The following is a 21,716-nucleotide window of genomic DNA, read 5'->3' as shown; positions in this document are numbered from 1 at the left end:
GTGTCTTTTAATGGCTGTCTTCAGATATGAAGAGCTTACTTGTTTCAGTAAGGGTCATTAAATTCACATCTTGTCTTGAAAAATTGTTCTTGCATAGGAAGAAGTTTCTTCGTCTGAGAAGTGTTTAGCTGGCCTGGTTGAGAAAGGAGAGGGAAAAGAGAAGGTGTGTGAGATACTGTAAATAGTAACAGTGACTGTATGTAGAAGGCATGGAGAGAAAGATGATGGGGGTATTGCGGTTAGCCTATGAGACGTCCTTACAGGAAAGTAGGCCACCTGGGCTCTCTGCTCAGAGGCTGCTTTTTAAAACCAATTTTACAGTGCAAAATGACTATGAAACTATTAAATGTTTTGGTTTTTTTTTTTTACTAATATTTGAGACAAAATTAAAGCGTTCAATAGAGGTTGGCTTTTCCTGGGTGAACTCAGTAGCCCAGGCTCAGGATCTGACTGACAGCTGAGCTTTGTTCGTGCTGGCTCCTGTAAATATTAGAAGGTTCTAAATTATCTCAAATCATTCACTCTAAAGTTTCTTCCGAGTTCTCCCTGGAGCTGTTTATTGAGAAAAGTCTGGCATGTTGCAGTTATTTTCAGTGCATTCACTAGCACTATGAGACTTTGGTATTGATCAGAGTGCTCCTGCTGAGCTGAGCTGGAACAGTGTTTGCGTTACGTTAAAATCACCTTGAATCTCTGTTGCTCTCAAAATCTGGGTGCAATTGCTGCGTTTTATACACCTCCTTTAGTGAGGGACCGCTAGGCGTCACTTGTGAGCTGGAGTTAGAGAGCACAAAATAAGGAAGGGATGGAAATTCAGTTTATGCATAGTGGGTTGTATATAGAATTACATTAAAATATCTTTGCATGTTTGCAGCAACTGCCATGTATAATATTTCCTCAATTTTAAAATGGCATTTAAAATTCCACAGGAATCGATGGTATGTAGTGTCATAATACAGTAAAACATTCTCGATTAAGAAATCTTGATGGGAGATGAAAGAAATGCCAAATGTGGAGCCAAGTAATTTCAGGTGGTTGCTAAAGCTACTTTTTGCCTTTTTTTTGTTTATCTTTAGAGAATATTTGGGGTAGGGGAAAGAGAAATCTGCAAACATTCCCTTTATTTTATTCTTCTCTAGTTAAAACCTGTTTTTCTTCTTGCACGATAGCAGCAAGCATGCTGCTTATTTTAAACAATCATGAATCATTTGTAGGCGTATAATAATGAATAGTATACTTATGCTGCATTATGGTTTGTAAGCAACTTTTTGGCAATGTATTGGTTGAATAAATGTTTTTGACAATCATTTGGAAAATGCAAGAAGCTTTGAGGAATGAAAGAAAATACCTTGTTTATAGCAGTCTCCATAAAAAGGGTCTTTATGCTGCTGCGAGAACTAAAAGTTAATGCCTTTTGTACTGAGTAGCATTTAATCTTACTGTAGAGCTAACTCTGATATGAAATTATTATGTGCTGGCATCCGATCAAAGTGCCACTCACTGAAGTGTATTCTATCATGTTTCAAGGCTTGCTTCAAGTCAGTGTGCATGATCCTTCACAACCACTTTCTTCAGTAGGCATGTTTTTTCTGTGCTGTAGAGAATGGAAAATGTTATTATCCTTTTAGAATGGCTTATGTAATACCTATTTAAAACATGTGTGAGCTTGATGTTCATGTCTTCTGCTAACTTCTCACTCCTGAAATGTTAGAGAATAGCATTAAGGTTGAGCACCCTTTCCTGAGTGTAGGTCTCTTGGCGTGGAGCATTGCTAGCCAGTGTGTGAGGCTGAGTTTTCTTGGTTTCATTGTATCTTGGAGTTTGTAATAGGAATATAAATTAAAAAAGTAGAATTCACAGTGGCAAACTAATCCAAATTCATATTGTCTCTATGTCTAACACAGGCACGCGTTCTATCTCTATTTGAAGGCTATAATTAAAGTGACTGGTTGTGGATTTTGTTTCAGTCCTCAGAAGTTGTAACGGGTAAACATTTTGGAGTCAGGGTTCAGACTGGCTTTGAGCAGATGGGTGATTTTAGATAGCAAGAATCCTTAACTTGAGACAAACGCTCTGGAGATCCATGGCAATTTGGCTTCAGTTTGTTTACTATGACCTCACTGGTAAAGATCTGACAGAAGTGGAGTATTTCCAAACATAAAAAACTTGATTCTCTGACTGTCAGTGGGGCCTGTAGCTAATTTACGTAAGTGAGACTGGGAAAATGAGAACAGGCTTGGCATCAGCTGGAGTCGTGTACGATGCTATCATGTTACTGTTGCTCAGAAATGACCAGACATTTCCACAATCAGAAAGCATTATAACAGTTATCTAACAATTTAAGTAGTGCTTCTTTTGTATCTTTACTTTTAACAAATAGTTCAATGATACAAGATTATGTATTTTAATTAAAGGGAAGAGTTGTATAAAAATATATAACCAAGAGGAAATAGCAGTGTCTCCTTATATTGCACTTCAAAAAAGATAAAACTGCAAACTTTAGCTGTCTTCAAAACAGTGCATTTACCACTTTGAGGTCTTCTGAATATGTGTCTTGGACTCAACAATTCTTTGACAATTCAGTTACACAATAATGTTATGAGAAAAAAGTTGTCCACTACACAAAGCCTATTATTTAAGTTTATCGGGTTGCAAATATTCTGGAAAATTTAGTTAGGACTTACTTAGAGTTATCATTGATTTCAAAGACATTCCAGTATTTTCAGAGTTTGTCATTGAAGAAGACAAGTCTACAAAAAAAATTACCAAGTATTACTTGTGTCAGCAGTTGATAGGGAAGGGACAGACTTAGATTCTGTTGTATTTATCATTTGATGGTTCATTTTAAGAAATGTCTTGGGGGTTCTGACGCATTAAGGAAATCCTGAAATTCCAGGTGCAGTGGGAATGGAATTTGGCATGTGACTATCTGGCTGACTTTATGCAGTTCTTGTAGGGATAAGCTGATTAAAGAACAGCTGTTAACTTAAATCAGAAAGTTTGCTGTAGTTTCTACTGTAACTTTTATGTGAAAGTTTTTGTTGTTTTTTTTTAATTTTTATTTGGATTGTAGTCAGTCTTCACAATAAGTGGAATGTGTTCCAGTTTAGTAATTAACTGTCCTCAGTTACTTGGAAATTGTAGTGATGGCATTCATTACAAAGGATTTACATCAATATTGAAGGAAGGTTTTCACAGAAGGAAAAAACTCGGGATAAATCCAGTTCTGTCTGGTTTCATGGTACGTGTATTTTTCTTCTGCTAATAAGGGTATACTCTGTAAAAGTGCTGTCCGTCAGGGCAACCTGTATTCTTACAGATTATGCAGAGCTGTGCTTCACAGGATTACATGATTTAATTTTAAGAATTTCAGCTGGTCACTATTTTATCTATACCAGAATTTCCGTGCAAACGCTAGAGGATCTGCAACGGTGATAAAGCTCTGTACTGAAGTATGGCACTGTGGCTGTTATAATTATATGTACAGACTTGCCTAAGTCTGTGTGTTTAGATGTATATTTTTAAAAAATCTGTATGTAATCTTAGTAGCCATACTGGCAACCTTGAGTTTCGGAAGTGAAGTCAAGTCTTCTTTCTTTACCCCTGCCTTAATAAATGCACAGTGCAATAGAAATTATGAAAGTGACACAGGCCCGGAGAAGACAACTGGTCCTGGAGAACTGCATCCCTGAGAAAAGTTGAGATGGGAGTTATTCATTTAGTGTGTAAATTGGAGCATGCTCCTTGACTGACGAGGGTAAGAACTTTTTTGAGGAAGAAAAACCTCAGGAGGAACAGCTAGTGGATCTAGTTTGAGACCAGATGAAAAAAGACAGACACTGTGTGGGAGGAGGAGAGAGGGGAATGGAGCAAGAGCTGAAGAGGCAAAGGTAAGGAGCTAGACTTGACCATGTTTTCATACTTAGAAAACAACTTGTATTACTGCATTTTGTAGTATTTCCTACAGCTGCTAGTTGTTATAATGCGCCTAATAATTTTGGCTGTAAAATCTGTGCTACTTTGGACTGATCATTTCACTAGGATGTAAAATACAGGACAGTATTTGATTTTTACAGCTTGTTTTATTGAGATTCGCTTTCCGTATCTAGTGTGTATTGTTTCTCAAGCATGTACTAAATTGTACTGTTGAACTTATTTAAGAAGTATTTTAAGTACTACTTCAGAATACATTTCAAAATACGCTTCTCAATTTGTAAAAACCTGAATAATTAAATAACCTTTAAAGCCAAGCCTTAGCAGGATCAGTATTGAGGAGACTAGTACGGTCTGTCCCTGTTATTTTAACACAGGTAAGAATCTCTACATCAGTTTAAGAGTAGTCGTGGCCGTAATAAATTTACAATTTTTGCACATGGTGAAAACTCAGATTTGAAGACAGAACAATAGATGATTAAATAACTTAAGTCTTTAGAAGTGGGTACCCAGACTGTCGAGTCTCAAAACATTCTTCAGACAAACAACCTACATCTAGATTTTTGCTCAACTTCTTGTCCTTCGATATAGACTTACTATAAAGTGAATACCGTGTTTTAAAACTTCAGAGAGAGAATCTAAATAAAGATAAGATGATTTTTATTTGTTAAGATCCAAATGTGAAAGAAGATTATGGATATAATATGTATTAGTTAATAGTATGCACGTTTCGTTTTTTTGCTTTGACATACCGTTTTTCGTGTTACATTTGCAATGAAGTAATTGGTCATCATTTCTTATACCTTTTGACTGATGAAATCTTGACTTCAGTAGAGAAAGTTACATTGTTCTCGTTGTAAAAATTATTTGAAAGAAAGAGCATTATTCAGCTGGAGAAAGTGTATCGCTAAGTCCTCTGCTTTAAAGAGGATGCGCTATACCTATTGTACAAAGACAACTTTTAGGAATTGAAAAACATTCTTAAGATGAAGAGAACTATTTTCTGGGAGCATATCTTAGCATTTCCATATATTCGAAATTGACAAAAATTAATTCCAGTAGGTATTTCTGAAATTCTTTTACAAGATAAAGAAAAATAATTGTTTAGATGCATAATCATCAAGATTTAAATAAAAAATTACATATGGTATGTTTTGACTTCAGAACTCATTACATGAAATAAGCAATTACCCATGCATTTTTGTGGTCTGGAAGATACACGTTTTTTCTTTCCAAAATGGAATTGTTGATATTACGATTAGTTCATGTCCCACAGCTACCTGACAGGAACAGCAGCTGCAGAGATGAAAGTTATCTAATTAGTTTTCAATTTTTTGACTGTATTTTACATGTTGGTGTATTAGTACAGCGCATTAGCTGATGGAAAAGAAAATACAGTAGGTGAAAGCAAATGCTTTTTCTTGTATTTTGATTCCTATAGAGAGAGGAGCACTTTCTCAGTTACCATCAGCAGTATGAGCTGCAAATTACTGTAAATATTTGAGCTGCTTGTTTGAATTGCTGAAGTTTTGTTAGAAATACCTGAAAACATTTAAAGTTGTACTTCTGTCTTTATAATACTTTTGTCATTATTTTAATAAGCGTAGTTTGTATCAGGAATGTTTTCAACTGAGTTTGAAACATTACTTGTCTTTTTTGGGAGAATGCTTCATTGGAGCTGTGAGGCATATGCTCTTTGGCTCGCAAATCCTTACGATGTATATTGCTAGAAAAGAAGAGAGTTACCTTATGCTTGCTGTGTTCTTCCCTTATGTATCTGCTGCTGGCTGCTGTTGGAGAAAAGGTACGGGTTTAAAGGGGCATTTATATTGATATGGCTGCTGCTTTGTCCTCGTATTCGTATCGTTTGAGCAGCGGGGGCTTTTGTCAAGAGCTGCCCCTTTCTGCTTAGTGTTACTTTGTTGTTGGGAAGAGAAGTTTATCAGCTTTTGCAATAGCAAATTAGACATTTTTAAGTTGCCATAAACCTTACTACAATTATTGCTATTCTTATTGTTCCATACAAAACAATTTATCCATCTGTTCGTGGATGTTTGTGATTTTATAACACTGTTACTAGCACTAGTCATAGCACTAGCGTGACAAACAGGAAGTTTGTCATCAAACTTCAGACTCAAAATTAAATAATAATTACTTCGCTCTGTCTCCTGTTTCCCTGGCTGTTATGTTCAAGAAACAAAGACCCAAATTGTCCCTTTTTTAACCAAGGATTAATTAATTGCTAGGTGTCACAGACTTGGTCTGGAGCTTGAGTTCGTTAGTTTGTGTGAAAGTATTCTGGAAATGCATTTTAAACTCTCTTTTTCTGAAAAAAGTTATCTCTGAAACTTTTTCCCTGGAGACAATTTGTTTTTAGATGTTAACCCTCTGGTTTGGGACTATTAATTAAGCGCCTTCAACAAAGGTTGTTCTTATCTATTCAGCTGAATGTTCATCTTTGGAGTGGGTATATACAGAGCTGGTTATCAGCCTTTCTAACCTTTTGCTTCATTTTGGCCATGTTCTTCACTTTAGAAGTGTAGTCTGGGTAAGATGCTATAGTCTTAGTGCTCATTTCTGTGAGATTCACTTGTCCAGACCTTGGCTGTTTTTTCTTTTTAGTATTACTAAAGTTCTACCACTTTCTATGGTCAGGCTGGAGCTAGGAAATGTTCAATACAGCTAGCTGTATGCCGTAAGAGCTGGAGTCCTCTTCCACTCACTGGCTGCAGAGCCTCAATGAAAAATTATATTGCGCTCTACTCTTACTCAACTTAAAAGCTTTCATACCTTGTCAGAGGTTTGAGGCTTGCACTGCAGTCACTAACCTTCGCAATAGTGCCTATATGCAGCACGAGTTTTCAACACGTATTTCCATAAGGTTGTATCTTGTTGTGCCCTCAAGACTGCTGCCCCCCAAGACATTTTCTTACCTGGGTTAATACTAACTTTTAATGGGAAAAGTCTCAAAAATGAAGCCATCTTCTTTTTCAGGTGTGCTATTCAGTTGAGTCTTAAAACAATGGAATAGTATGTTTCCAAGCATTGTGGTTAGATTTCATTAAATGAGTTTTCTTTGGGCTACATTCTACATGAAGTGTTACTGTTTGCGTTAACAAATATTGCAAAATTTTGTTTGACAGATTAGGTCTTCTCTCAATTCTTCTAACAGTAATAGAGCATAAATACCCCTAAGCACAGAAACAGGTGGTTATCCTCAGTGGAAGTCAAAGGAATCCAAAGTCCTTCAGAATAAAGAATGTGCTATTGTCATAAATGCTCCTGATTGCCCGTATTTGCTTCTCTTGAGTGCTTCTCATATACTGCCTTGGTCTCAACTTCTTTGCGTGCCTTGTTTCCCAAAGTCATTCCTAACACCCTGAATTTCAGTCGTGGGCTTGGATCCCTGCGGTGTTGGCTGCAGTACTGTGAGTTCTGTGTGCCAAATGGGATCTTTTGGAGCAGGAGCTAGTCGTATATATGACTTGCCTAAAGTGAACTCAGCCCTGGAGTAGCTAAAGGGTTTGTTTAGATAAATGTTTGGCCTTATCCCTGTGAGGGTTAAGTATGCTGTATGTCCATCTTTAAAGGACAAATTAAATTTGGTGGGGTCTTTTTTTGCCATTTATCCCTGATAATTGCAGAGATGCTTTCAGATGGTTGCTTTCTAAGGAGGTTGACTCTGAAGTTAGTTCTTGAAGCTGCCCATGTATTAGGACCCTTACAACTACAGGAAGGTGTAGTGTATGACTTGCTTAATACTCTCTTGTTTTTCCTCTGGGGAGAAGTTTTAACCTCTTTTGTTCTGAACAAGGTTTCAATCCCAGCAGAAGAAACTAAGTGTTAAATCTGAAAGGGCTGAAAAGGGGAGAGAATTATTACAACACGTTAGAAAATACGCAGCTAGGATAACCGTAAATGTAGTTTGTACCGTTTACCCTACAACCTAGCATTATACATAATACTTTGTAAGTATAGTTTATATACATTATACTGTATAGGAAATATTATTAATTTGCGATGAACAGAAAATTATTAAGGCTTCCTTCAGGGTTCTTGATTTGCTATATAAATTTTACATGGCTGAATACAAATTTTCGAAGCGTGGAGCTTAACTTTTTTGATAGATTCTGCTAAATAAAAAACATTGGTTTACTATTTTTTTTCAAATAATCCCATGCTGTCATGCTAATTATTTTTAGGCTTCTTGATCAGCAAGGAGATCTTAATTACAGTAATTGTTATCTTAATACTGTTTTTATCTTCAGAGTAGATATACTACAAATAATGTACCAAGCATTTTCTTTCCATTATAAGCATGTGATTTCCAAGAAATTCTTCCTTTCTAAGGTGTTTCTTCTAGCATCTTTTTTTAACATTACAATTTATAAACTGTTATGTCAATCTGAATGTGTTTTAGAAAGACTTATAAAATATATGACACTGGTTGAACATCAGCTGTGCAACTTTAAGGACATAACTGTATTGTAATTTCTGAGTTGTGGTACATGTAAAAATGTGTTGTGGTTTCACCCTAATATTTCACAGCGGTATCTTTAGCTCAAAAACCCCTACATGTGACAGAATGGGGAGTTCTTGCTCAGAAGAGGCAAAAATGAGGCACAGCTGAAATCTTGTCTCTCAAGTTTAATGAATGTTTGCAGTGCTGACAAGAATCTTTGACTCCTGTTCTATTTCGTATTCATGAACACTAAATTCATTCACATTTTGTGTATATGAACCTGATGAAAGTCAAAACAAACCTGATGAAAAACCTTAAACTAAGGATTGTGTATTATCAGTGCTAAGAAAAAAATATTTTCTTAGGTTTTATTTACTTAATTCATCCTACTACTAATTCCGAGATTTTCAACAAAGTATTTTATCCTCGGTTAGAAAAAAAATTGGTACTAAATAAAAATAGCTGTTTAACAGAGACAGTTTTACCAGCTGAATGTGTTGCATCTAATTTATTGCCCTATTAGCTGAGAACAAAATTCTTCTGTATTTTTTCTAGTCAATACAGAATACTTTTGAGAGTAATTTAAAATGAATGTGCACAGCATTTATGTTAGATTTATACCTGAATTTATTCTTCTAAACATGACTGATTTTTTTAAACCCACTTTAATATGCATAATGTTCAGATTTTTGTGCAGAAATGGAATGTCTTTTCCCTTCTGCCTCGTTTCTGTATACCTTTCTTTAGCAGAGTTGCACGTAAGCTCGATTTGCTGTACACTTCTAAAAAAAATAACAACAGTTTTGTTCCCAAGTAGGTGTCATGAAGAATTAAATGGTCAAACCATAATTTGTCACACCTTTTTCTGGTAGGATAAATCAACACCTCCTGGCCCTGATTTATCAGCCCTTTCATTGCAATGTTCATTTTTGTGAAGTGTTATGTAGTGATGTTATGTCAAAGGTAGACCTTGTTCTTATTGATCTCTGACCCTCAGAGTCAGCTTTATAGTCTGTCGCAGCAAATGTACCCCAATTACTGTGCTATGTTGTGATACCAGTTTACCTTGCATAGGTGGTCATACACTCCTTAATTTCTGAGATTAAGAGCTACAAACTGCTAAATGAGACTTCGTCCTGTGATTTTTAGTTTCCTTTAGTTTAAACTAAAACTTTATTATGGATATTCCTAAATTATGCTAAATATGAGGGGGTTGTGATGCTCACATTCTTTGTTCCTTTCTTTTTGTGTGTGCGTGCATGTGCCTAAGAGTAGTTATACGGTAAAATGCAATTACAATTTTTTTTTTAAAGTATTCTTGGCTTAAAACGTGGTTAATTACAATCCTTTTGTGATTCTTGACAGAGCTGGGAATTTTGGAAGAGTTTTGACACCTGAATATGGGCTGTTGCGTTGAAAAGTTTTCAAAGAAGGTTTGAAACTGACTTGGCAAATGCTTGCTAAGGATCTGGTGCGCCTGCGTTTAGTACGTCATCTCTCTCTGCTACTGGCATGATAAAACCTGCCTTTTTTTTTTTTGTAAAACTGATACTGTGCCTAAGCCTGTATTTTCAACTTTGATGGTGTGTTTGTAGTGTATGAGAGGAGTACTTATATTCTTGTTGTTGTATGTGAACATGAAGCTAATCTATTCAGTGTATATTTTAGAATATGTTTAATACAACTCTATTTTATTTTTTACTATAAAACACAGATTGAATTTTAAATAACTTCTGTGCAAAGTTTCTAGTAAAAACAGGACTCAAAATCAGCACAAGCCGCAGTATATTAGTACAGTGTTCTAAAATACTGCTTCATCAAGTTAAGAAGTTTTTCTTTAAGTAGACTTTTGGCCTTTCAGAGTGGAATATGGTTCTCTCTCATAAGTAATATGCTTTTTTCATATGCATGGACGGCTTCAGGTTTTTTTAAGATACGCTTTCAGTTCTGGATGATGTTTAGCCTTTGACCCAGCCACTTTCTTACAATAAACAGTTTGTTGATGAGAGCAGCTGCTGGGAAGATTGCTTCCAGACTGTTCTGTCACAGCGGAGCCAAAGGCAGGATGCACCTTACAGCATTGCTCTGCTGTCCTCCCTGTTGCTCCGCTCAGCTCTGGTTTGTGTTGAGGACCGTGCAGCGGGGCTTTCTGCAGCTAGCCTTGTCCGGCGGCCGCAAAGGCAGTTGTGTGGTCAGGGACCGTAAATGGCAGTACTTTATCAAAACTGAGAAATCGAAACAATTGTGTTCTGCTTAGGGCAGTGTATGTTCACCCATGTTGGTTTTTGGGTTTTTTTTCTCCACCCTTTTAAGAATTTCTGATACATTTTTTGCATATAACAAAGAAAAAGGCAATTGCCTCATTTCCTCTATTTTTTGGCATGATTGAATGATAGCATGTGCCTTTGAGCAATATAATACATAAGTGTAACAGTGTGCTAAAAACAATAGAGAGATACTGACATGAACTAGACTATTTTTCCTTTTTACTGCCAGTTGATTTCTTTTTATCTTTCTAACCTCATTGACAACATTCCTTTCTCTACAGAAGGTAACATCTGATAGAGTTTCGTTAGTTGGTGCATTCTGTCCTGGGCCCTGCAGCCAGTGTTTAGAATGGACTGGTGCACATTGGATAAATTAATTTTCTGCCTACATACAGTGCTTTTTAAACCTAAATTAAATTTTGGATTCAAAGTTAGGCGTAGATTTATGAGCAGTTACTGGACACGTGGACTGAGAATGGATGGAAATATAAGATGCTTCATGTTCAAAGAAATGTAACTGCGGTAAAAAGGATAAAGATACTTTGCAACACTTTTTAAGAATCTTTCCCATTTTTGGGCTAGGTATTCCACGTATCAGTTGACAGAGTGAACCCACTTCTGTATGTGACCGTTCCTGTTCCCCATACTGCTGAGATGATGCACTGCGTAACTGTTTATGTAAAGTAACACTTGTTTTTACAAACACACTAAAGTATGGAGACGAAAATAAGGAACTTGGTCTTGGAATGATCTTTCAGAAATTATTAGCTTTTTCTGCCTCTATTGAGAAAGTATATCATAGACTAAAGTAACGGACTACCCAAACCTCTAGAGACTCCTAAAAATCCCGTGGATTGGGAATTTAAAAAGTTTCCAATCCCTGCCACTTTCTAAATGCCCTTCCATGTTTTGCACAGTCAGCTTATGTTTTGCATTGTATCTTGGTTTAGGAAATATAAAAATAGTATTAGTAAACTGAAACAGATTTCCTGATTATGTAGTATCCTGAGAATGCACAGCAAATACCAGCCAAGTAACTACAGAAGTTCATGAGAACATGGAATCAGAATGCAATTTGGTGGTACAATAAAATCTTTATGAAGTTCTTTAGGGGATGGGTAAAGAAGAAGGTGGAGAACTGGGGATTTCTCTCCTTCAGAAGATTTTTACACTGTTAACTAAAACACCAGTCATGAAAATAATGGCCATCTGCATGCTGAATAGAGTAAGATGGATGCACAGATTCTTCCATGACTTAACGAGTGACCTCAGCTAAAATACATCTTCCTGTTAATAAAATATGCAAAACAAATGTAAATATTATAAGTACTCTGAAGATAGATTAAACTCAGCCAGTGAGACAGTGGAGGAAAACTATCTACCTTTTAAATTTTAATTTATTTCCTTGAATGAGGACTGAACTATAAAATTAATTATAAGAGTTAAGAGAGAAGTTTTCTACATAAGGTTTATATATATATTAAGAGAGAAGTTTTATATATGCTTCCTTAAAATGAATTAATTTGAGTACCTTATAGATTTCAAATCAAATTTTGAAGGTATTGTAAATAGCCTTCATGTTTTACAGTTCTGTTTATTCTTTTTGTTTCAGTTTTTACAGAATCCATTTCCAGGCTTACACTTAGTTAAATCTAAAAGGGCAACTGCTCAGGATTCCAGGCATTGATAATAACATTGGTAATGTTATTTAATGACATCTGAGCAGTACTGAACTAACGATTATGACTATCTAATGACATTTCTTAACCTGCTTGTCTGGTTAGAAACACTAGCTTTGATGCACAAACCGAATTAATACCTCTGCTAGCTGTAGCTTTCCTGGGTCCCGCTGAACTAGTAGATGATGGCCAGTGTTGTTTTTCTTGGGAAGGAAGAACAACCTTTTTCCCATCTTTGTGAGTGTTTCCGTGGAAGAGGTTACAGCAGGCCTATTCATCCTTTTCCAGTTCCTCTGTCAAGGGTGTGATCACCAAGAGATTGTCTTCTTTCGTCATCTGATCTATGAAGTTTTTAGGGTTTTTTCTCTATTTTTCGGTCTTTTCAAAAGACTGGGTTTCCGCACCTTGTAAAAGAAAATAATTCCTTTTAATGAATGATTGTGATACTGAACTTAATGTTTACAAAATGTTTTACAAAGCCTTGAAAGCAATGAGAAGAGTATATAACTTCACATGTTTTCTGCATCTTCTGTATATTTACAGTAAGGGGGGTGGGGTGTTTTTGCCGTTTGATACTTAATATTTTTTTATTTTTAGCATTTTTCTGTATGACCAAGTAAGAACATGAATTTACAATGGGGCTATGGTTGTGTTATGAAACTGTCATCTGCTTCAGATCTCAAAGTATAACATTATTACAGGAAGTAAAAACGCAGGCAGCATCAGAAAAGCATTTTGTGTGCCTCATTAGTTAGAAATGTCTGCCAAAACCTTGCTCTCTTGTGCTAATAGCTGACTTTTCTTGCTGCTGGCCTCCTGAGTCACTAGCATTCTGGGCTGGAGCTGCCACTGTAGATGTGTTTTTTGCTGGCACCAGTCTACTACCATGTTTGACTTCAGTTTGTTTCTGTTGGATTCAAGAGATGCTATGGAAGCTCTCCAGTGGCTGATTTAACACCTTTAGACTTGTAGGGCTTGAGCAAAGCTGTGTAATACAAAGAGGATATATTTTTTGTGTATACGTGTGTGTGTATTTTTATATTCTAAAGTTGAAATCAGATTCCAAATGCCGTGCACTCTTAAAATATGTTATTTTCTATCAGTGCAGTTGTAGAATTCATATGAAATATATACATATGAGATCATACCTGAACCAAATAGTACTCATTTGAAAACTGCCAATTCAGGAAAAAAAAGGCAGGTTAGCAATTTCGGAGGTGTGATGTCTGTAAATGTGGTTATGCTCCAAATGGGCTATTCATTTGCTCCTCTAAAAGTCTGGTACTTTACGCCTGTGTAATCTTCACTTGTTTGCAGTTAATAAATGTATATGTGTATGTGATTTAATCAGTGCATCAACTGATAATAGAATCAATGCATCAACTGCAAACTTTTTAGAGTACAAAAATAAAGGTAGTTCATTGGAAATGATTATATTTTATGTGAAGAAAGGAGAAAAATCATTAAATCATGTTCTAGGTATGTATCCAGAAAGTGAATATACTTGGCCTCACTTACTCAAAAAGCAACAGCTAAAATGAAGTATTATAGTCACAAAATTGAGTCGTCAGGTGGAGGGAGCATCTGTAGTTAAAACTGTCTCATTTTTCCTTCCAAGAAAGGAGAGAGCTAACTGATATTTGTTTGGTTTATGGCATTATATTTTTAGCTTTCATTTAGTTTTGCCTCCATGTTTTTAATAGAAGCCAAATGAATTTAGGCTGTGACTGAATTTTGTCTTAACAAAGCATTCCATTGATGCAGAGTTTAAGACCTATCGTCACAGAATTTGTTAGCTCTCAAGTGCACCCAGTAAGAAAGATACTTGCATGTCTCTGTGTATGTATATGAAAGTACACATAAAAAAAGGAAAATACGTAAAAATTCTCTCTGTATAAAGAGAATGTAAGAATAAACTCTTGGATTTGAGATTATTTTGAACCCTTATAGCTGAAAGTTTATGTGCTTTGTGCGTGTCTTATTGGTTGATAGAGCCCAGGTGCAAATAAAATCTCCATCAGGAGCTGTAATTTTCTGTTATTTTATACTACAACAGAGACGGGTCCACATGCAGCTGTTTTTTGTCTCTTATTCTCCTTATGTCTCTTTTCTCCCTTTTGTTCAATCTCAACTGCTAAGTAAGCATTAGGAAAAAGCGAAGCTAGTGACTATGAAATTAAAAATAATTTTAATCAGCGAAATTTCTGTTACATAGCAGTTCCTTCACACACCTTACCAAAATATTAAAATCATAGAAAGCAAATGTTAAATAATAAACAAAATACAGCTTTTACTCTTCCTTCTTTACTTTACAATTACCATTTAAGCTTCAATTCAACACCTTGCAACGCCAGACCGCCAATCCTTGATCCAGTGACCCCTAATAAGCCTTTGTGCTGGTCAGTGGAGGAGCTATGGATATGTAGTATGTGGTAGCCTAACTCTCTGTGAATTTTGTGCCTTAGCATCCACTACATTTCCCTACCCTACTGAACTTTTCATTCAGTGACACTTTCAGTCTGACAATCAAAATTCTGCTTGTTCATCTGTTTGTCCCTGGGTACCAGATCAGTGAGGCTGTCAGTGCTTTGAAATTGCTTTTCTCTCCATGCTTCTGTCTGGGAGGAGTTGTGCTTTGGAGTGCTGGAGGAGAAGTTGTTAGTGAGAAGCGGTGGGTAGATCCTGTTGGTGTAGTGCTCTTCTGCCTTTGGCAATTGTCTTTTTGCAATACCCTGAAAATATATTGTGCTTTTACCATTTAAAATATGGGTAGAGAATTTTTCTTGTTATAAGTATTAAATTTGTAATTGATTATTTTAACTGATTAGCTCTCTTGTTGCCAAGTTGTTTGGTTGACATGTCAAATTTCATTCTTATTTTCAGAAAGAAGACGGTATCTTTGCTTTAGAGAATGTACATATAAAATGTGCTTAGAAAAATGAACAGTTTCTAAGGAAATTAAATTTGGCTTGACTTCAGTTCTCCTGTCCAAAACTGATGCAGTAATGATGAATAACAATTTCAGAATATATTTATACTATCCTAAAACAAATGTAGTTATTATATTTACAAAGTATGTCACTGATAATATACGTAATACAGATTTTAGTATGATTCTAAGTGCAGATAAATAGCTGCAGATATTGTTGTCAGTGCCCAAATATGTAACAGCTGCAGCTTTTTTGATAGTGTGCTTGTTTAGAGCTTGTACTTGCATGGTTTAGGATTTTCATAATGGTCAGGGTAAGCAGCGGCCGGGAGTTTGGGTATTTCCTTACCTTTTGCTGGATGCCTGATCTGGTCCCAGCGATGTGGAAGGCCAAACAGTTCCTGAAGCAGCACTTTTCATTTTTTAAATGCCCACCAGAGGTTGCTGCAGAACGGTGGACATGGCTGGGGATAGGTTTTGAATTCAAAGCTGAATCCTGAGCTTAGCAACGAATCGCTGAGTTCAGGCTCTGGTGTGATTATATTCCTTTTTAAGTGGAGTTGAAGCAGAGGTTAACCCTGACTTCTTATATACGTTTATTTAATTATACAAAAATGTACTTCTCTGTGTGCCAGTGTAATTGTGGGGACCAAAATGCATTGGTTCAGCATCCGTGTTTCTAACTTTGTGTGAAGGAGGTTCTTCAGTGAAAATCATTTTAGTGTGTACTAGGAAGCACTTAAAACTTTGCTTTGTTAAAAACATATTTTTAAAGGAATTTTTAGAAATGAAATGCTGTTCTTGATTACGTGTTACTCATGTTTACATTTTTGATCAGCTCAATAAATGTGTGCTTTATGGGAAAAATTAGTTTCATAATTATACATGTGTAACAATTCTTAAATGTTTCAGTATGCTTTAGAAACAAGAAAATTAAATCAAGAAGTAAACCCGAAAACCATGGGGAAAAAAATAACCCGAAAGAATATACTTGAAGGGATAAATGAAACAAATTGTGTAGCATATTTGTAATAATGTAAATTAATACATAAATACATGCTATTTCAGTCTTTTCAGAAAGTATGCTGTGACAAACGTACAACAGACTTTCTGAGGCATAGTATCGAGTACTTTTCATTTAGTTTAGTATGTAATGATACTTTAAGCACCTTTGTTTTTCAACTTCATGTCTTTTTTTCTCTACGTCTGTAAATCCATCCTTATGTGAGTTAAAATTATTTTGTGTCTAGCTCAATGAATCTCTGTGTTTGGAAAGCAACAGGAAAGTGCTCTTTCTGATTAAGCACAGTTTTTCCATATACACCTTGACAAGAATGAAAGCTATAATTTTTTTAAATATTGGTTAGAGCTAGTAAGTTACTTGTGTGTGTGTGTGCAAAACAAGTAGGCTAATGCGTGAAGAATTTAGGAGCAGTCTGTCAAAGCTGTATTACACTGAGGAGATGCAAGTGCTTCGTGCAGATCGAGTCAAGAAATGCTCACGAAACCTTTAATGCCACATCATCATTTACAATGCATATGCAGTAAAAGAAAAACCATAAAGCATATTTTATCCAAGAAGTTCGATGGAAAGGATTCAGCTGGTGCTTTAGAAAACCAAGGAACAAGAAGTAATTTCTCTGTAACTAAAATTTTGCTACCGAGTCACTCTTAGGTTGTCCTGGGGCTTAGAAACTAGTGCCTGATGGCATTTGTAAAGATACTATTCCTTTCTCCACGTTATGGTCTGCTACGCATACTGCAGGGCTGCAAACCAGTAAGTCTGCTGACATTCAGCATACAAAGAACGTCACACAAAAAGCAGTGTCAGTGTGAAACTTGAGAATGTGTAGCTTGTGAGGAAGGAAAATCTATAGAAAGGTGTTAGGAACAGGACCACTTTTCGCATTCCTTCTTAAGATGTAACAATGGGATTTGGAAAATTGGAGTAATTCCTTGGATAGATAACTTTATAGGAAGTTTGCTCTTAATTGTGGTTTGTGGGTTTTAAATAGTCGTGCAGGAGCTCAGAGGCATTTTTTCAAGGGCAAGAGAGCTTAGTCCTGTCTTCAGTACTCATGTAGGGAACACTCGTATTCTGGTTCCCAGATATGGCAGTAATGGGAAGGACGGGTATTTATTTGGTTAGAAGTTTTTGTTTCAGAGTCAAAAGTCTTCCTCTTAAAAATTTAAGGGCAAGAACCTCTTATACATTATTTTCAGTGGAATAGAAAACACAATTTTCATGTTTCATATGTCATATAAAGGACCACTTTGACTCTAGAAAAAGAGTTCTTTGAAATTTAAGCTACATACTTAGCAAAAAGAAGTTCCAGCATCAGTGTTTATGGGCTATTAACTTACAATTTCTGAAGACGTGGAAAATGTTTCATATCAAACCTCTCAAAACAGAATTAGGAATCTCCAGAAAGAGTTCTACGAACATATTACAGTTGTTTCAGGGTGTTACCAAGCAGGTAATTACCCTAGTAGTTCATCTCTTCACCTTCAGAAAAATTTCTAAATAACCTAAATAAAGGAGAGAAAAGCCAAAGTTCTGGTGTGTAGATACATAAAATCATATATGTGTGTGCATGTGTATTTCACATGTAAAACCTTTTGCACAGAAATGTGCGTTAGTGATGCCATCAGCTGGGACAAGGACAACAGAGCATATGTGCAAATGCATTTTATATACTGGTAGAAATTTCTTACTTGTGCTGTTCATTCTTGCTTTACATGCTTCTCTTCTAGCTAGCTAATTAACACCTCCTTTAGTCCATGTTTAAGGTAATGGTAGTGAAGCTTCCATTAGCTGAAGGTATGAGCCCTTTTAGCAGACATTCGGATGAGAAATCAGTGAATGTTTATCCTAGCTGCTGCTTTACCTTTCACATCAAGTCTTAGAGATGGACTAAAAGGCTTCCAGCAAAGAAACTTAGCAAGTTGAAAAACCTGCATAATACGGATGAATGTGTGCACTTCATGCTTCAGGATCTAGGAGGACCACTAAAGCCCTGTTTTAAGGAAAGATTAAGCCTAATTAATCTGCCAAGGAGGATGGTCCCAAGTCTAAGAAGACTGCACCAAGTAGTCAGGCCAGGCTGGACTAGAACAAGCAGCAGAAATTGGTCTTTGAAGAGGAAATTGAGTTAATTTTCCTATTTTGACGTAGAAGATAACTGCTTGAATAAAAATGCTCTCGGAATAATGTTTGTATGTCTTCACACGTGGTGGTCTGTGTTTCTATGCCTTACTTTATCTTCCTTGCCCACAGGAAATCCATCTTGGTTTTCTCAAGTGGCTTGAGGGAAATGTAGATTCTGAAGGATTAAGAGCATCCAGCAAGGTATCTCTTAAATTTGTTTCATCCTGTCAGTCAAAAATGGAGGTAACTCCATCTCTCATGCCAGTCATCACTGAGACGGGAAGTTTCTCATCAGAACATTTCAGCCTGAAAACGTACCAAGAGAATCTTCAAACGAAGAAGCTTGGAAAGATTCTTCTTTTTACTGAAGTTACTACAACAACAATGGATCTTCTAGATGGGTAAGATAGTGACCGAGGCCGTACTGAATAAGCTTTCCGATCTGGAATTCACAATTACAGTAACACACAACGTTCGGAAATAAGCTTTTCTCACATTGGATTATTTGTTGCCCACAAGCTAGTCAAAGTAAAAAAAAAAAAAAAAAGCAGGTTATCTTCTAAATAGGACACAAAAAAGACATCTTTGTGTTCACAGAATATTAGTTGATCATTTATGAAATACTAAGCTGAACAGGGTGGGAAAATCTGACAGCAGTTTACTTGGCAGTGGAGTTTTATAATTATTCCTCTTGCAGAACATGGACATCGCCTTAGGGAATTTTAAGGTATTAAATACACATATTTGGATTATGTGCGTTTTCTAGAACAAGTTATTTTCTAAACTAGTTATTTGACAAATAATACCAAGTAGATTGTGGCCTTAATTTTAGCATTACTGTTTCCGCTCTTACTTTTACTAAGTATTTCACTAAAATCCTCTTTAGTGTTATGTTTGGGGTTTTTTAAACATCCATTGTAGTTATGGTAGACATTCTTTCATCATCACATAGATGATGAAACATGTGAATGAGGTGTGGTATACATTTGAGAAGGTAGTTCATTAGAGTTTTGCGTGGGATTAAGTGATATGAAAATCACAGTTACTAAATCTTAGATTGGGGTCTATGTTCAAAGACTATACTGTTATGTTTCTTGAAATAGTGTGATGGAGAAAACTGTCTTTGGGAAGTTGTCGCTCTTCAGGACAGATTATTCTATATGTGTTTCTACCTGCAGATAAAACTTTTCTTGGCAGCTTCTTCTGAGTATCAGTGTTAATTTGTCTGCGGAAATTGGAGATCAGTCTTACTGCTGTAAACAACCTCAGGAATTTTGTTTTGGATTTTTTTTTAATCAATATCATCAGTTAAATCATCTCGAATGTTCTTGTAACTGATTAAGCAGCAATAATAGTTTTGCTTCTCAGCTAGAGAGCCTAAATTGTGAAACCTGTGTAAGTTGCAGAATATGCCTTCTTGCAAGTAGTAAAGGCGATTTGTTCTATAATACACGCACACAAAATCTGTGAATTGGTTGCATTGCAACTATTAAAGTAAATCAGTGTGTAGTCTTAGAGTTGACACTGTGGTAGAATTTACTAAAGATAATTTGTGCTAAAATACTGCAGTTTAGAGAGTTGGAATCAAATATAAATTTATTTTAATTCCAAACTGTTCTCTGTGTGTGCATATGTACTCATGTGCACACACATTGGAAAGATGTTGCTATCTAATTGTGCCGCTCCCATACACCAAGATCGACATCCTCGTCCAGCAACTGGTTTTGCAGTGGCTTTTGGACATAGTCAGACATGCTAGCTCAATAAGAGGCCATAAAGAGAAGAGTTATTTTATAGAAGCATTTATAGCATTTGCTTCTTAATTTTTAGCTTTCACAGTATGTTCAGCCCATGGGACTGAAAGCAAAAGTACCGTGAAGAAGCCAACAAAGTGATAATTGAATAGGTCAAGACTTTTCTTCTCTAACAGTTGTTTCTGGTGGCGGTTCTTAGTAAAATCATCCAGACACCTCAGTAAGACGAAGTATATATTAAGACTTTGGTGAATTTATTTAGATATCACAAGCTAAATAGATTAATGTCTGGCCGATTTATATATGATTATATTATCAAGATAGGCAAGGGACCTAAGAGAAGTGGTCTTGGTTTTTCAATGACTTTAGAACCTTTACTCTCTTAAAGTGCTGTCCCAGCAGAGTGGTCAGCACGCAGGTTGCTTTTTTACGCTACATAGTCCAAATGTAAAGGAGTGTGTACAGATGGAGGTCTTCAAGATTTTCCCCACCATGATGCAGCTCAAGTAGTTGGTTTTCAGGTAAGATGTAAACTAGACCTCCTGAGTCAAAGTAGCTTTCACTGGGACGATGATCCTAGCCAGATTATAATTGGAACAATTAAATTTATTTTACAGGAAGAACTTTGTTTTAATAAGGTAAAATAATTCTCTTAAGTGTTGTGGTTGATGTTATTGTAAATACTTTGTTGTCGTGGATAATAGAATAATGTAATCCATGTGATTTGCAATTCAGTAAAGTACCTTCAGACTTCACAGATTATGACGTTTTGTAAATCACTAAAAATTTTTACAAATACCTATTAGGTAATTTTTGTTGAATAAAGAAGTTGTCAGGTTTTTAAGGAACTTCCAAATGAACCGATATGAATTTGATAGGAACAAAGACGCAAAAAGTGTGTAACACTTATTTCCATTTGCCAATTCTGAAAGGAAAGCATATCTCAGGAAACAAAACTTTCTTTGACTGAACAAAACATAGATACCTGTTGATCATTCATGATTCCCGGAAAAAAATTGCAGTACCATGTTTATGTAAGCATATATTTGCAATACTTGATAGACTGTCATAGGGGGTCTCAGTTTTTACCGAGTTTGTGATGGTTGAAAATATGATACAGATACCTCAAGAACTTAATTGGTGTTATTAGTGATAAATTTAGTTAGTAAATTATCTTAATTTACCTAATTTATTACTTAATTTACTTATTTAACTTCCAAGACTTTAGATTTCATATACCAACTGAATGTCAAACTTTTGTTTCTCTTCCTTTCTACTTCCCCAACCCTTCATACCCCCCAAAAATGAAGATGTGGAAAGTGGGCTGGAACTAATTTAATGGCTGAGCAACCTCACAGTAGAGAAACAGCCGGAGCCTAATAGAGGTCTTTGTCTGCATTTCCACCCTGGCTGGTAATGTGCCAGTCAAAAGTCAAGCAAGAGAAACAGGTGGAAACTATTAGACCTGTCATAAAGTTTGAAAAATTGATTCTGGAGGCTAAGTGAATAGATTGAACTTGACATTGTTGTCCTAAAGATTCTAA

At 35.9% G+C, this 21,716-nt stretch overlaps 1 protein-coding gene across 1 annotated transcript in view; it reads left to right on the top strand.

Annotated features, from left to right (window-relative positions):
- LOC104491950 (biotin--protein ligase-like) overlaps positions 1-18,823 on the top strand; it is a 38,201-nt gene extending 19,378 nt beyond the window's left edge. The window contains exon 5 of the mRNA XM_010134446.1: positions 18,548-18,823. Within this exon, the coding sequence (XP_010132748.1) occupies positions 18,548-18,823 (276 nt within the window). The remainder of the gene's footprint in view (positions 1-18,547) is intronic.
- The last annotated feature ends 2,893 nt before the right edge of the window (positions 18,824-21,716 follow it).

This window comes from Buceros rhinoceros, unplaced genomic scaffold (assembly GCF_000710305.1).
Source record: "Buceros rhinoceros silvestris isolate BGI_N320 unplaced genomic scaffold, ASM71030v1 scaffold1384, whole genome shotgun sequence".
NCBI classification, from domain to species: Eukaryota; Metazoa; Chordata; class Aves; order Bucerotiformes; family Bucerotidae; genus Buceros; species Buceros rhinoceros.
Note: the sequence above shows the minus strand (reverse complement) of the source record. Positions and strands in the feature narration are given on the sequence as shown.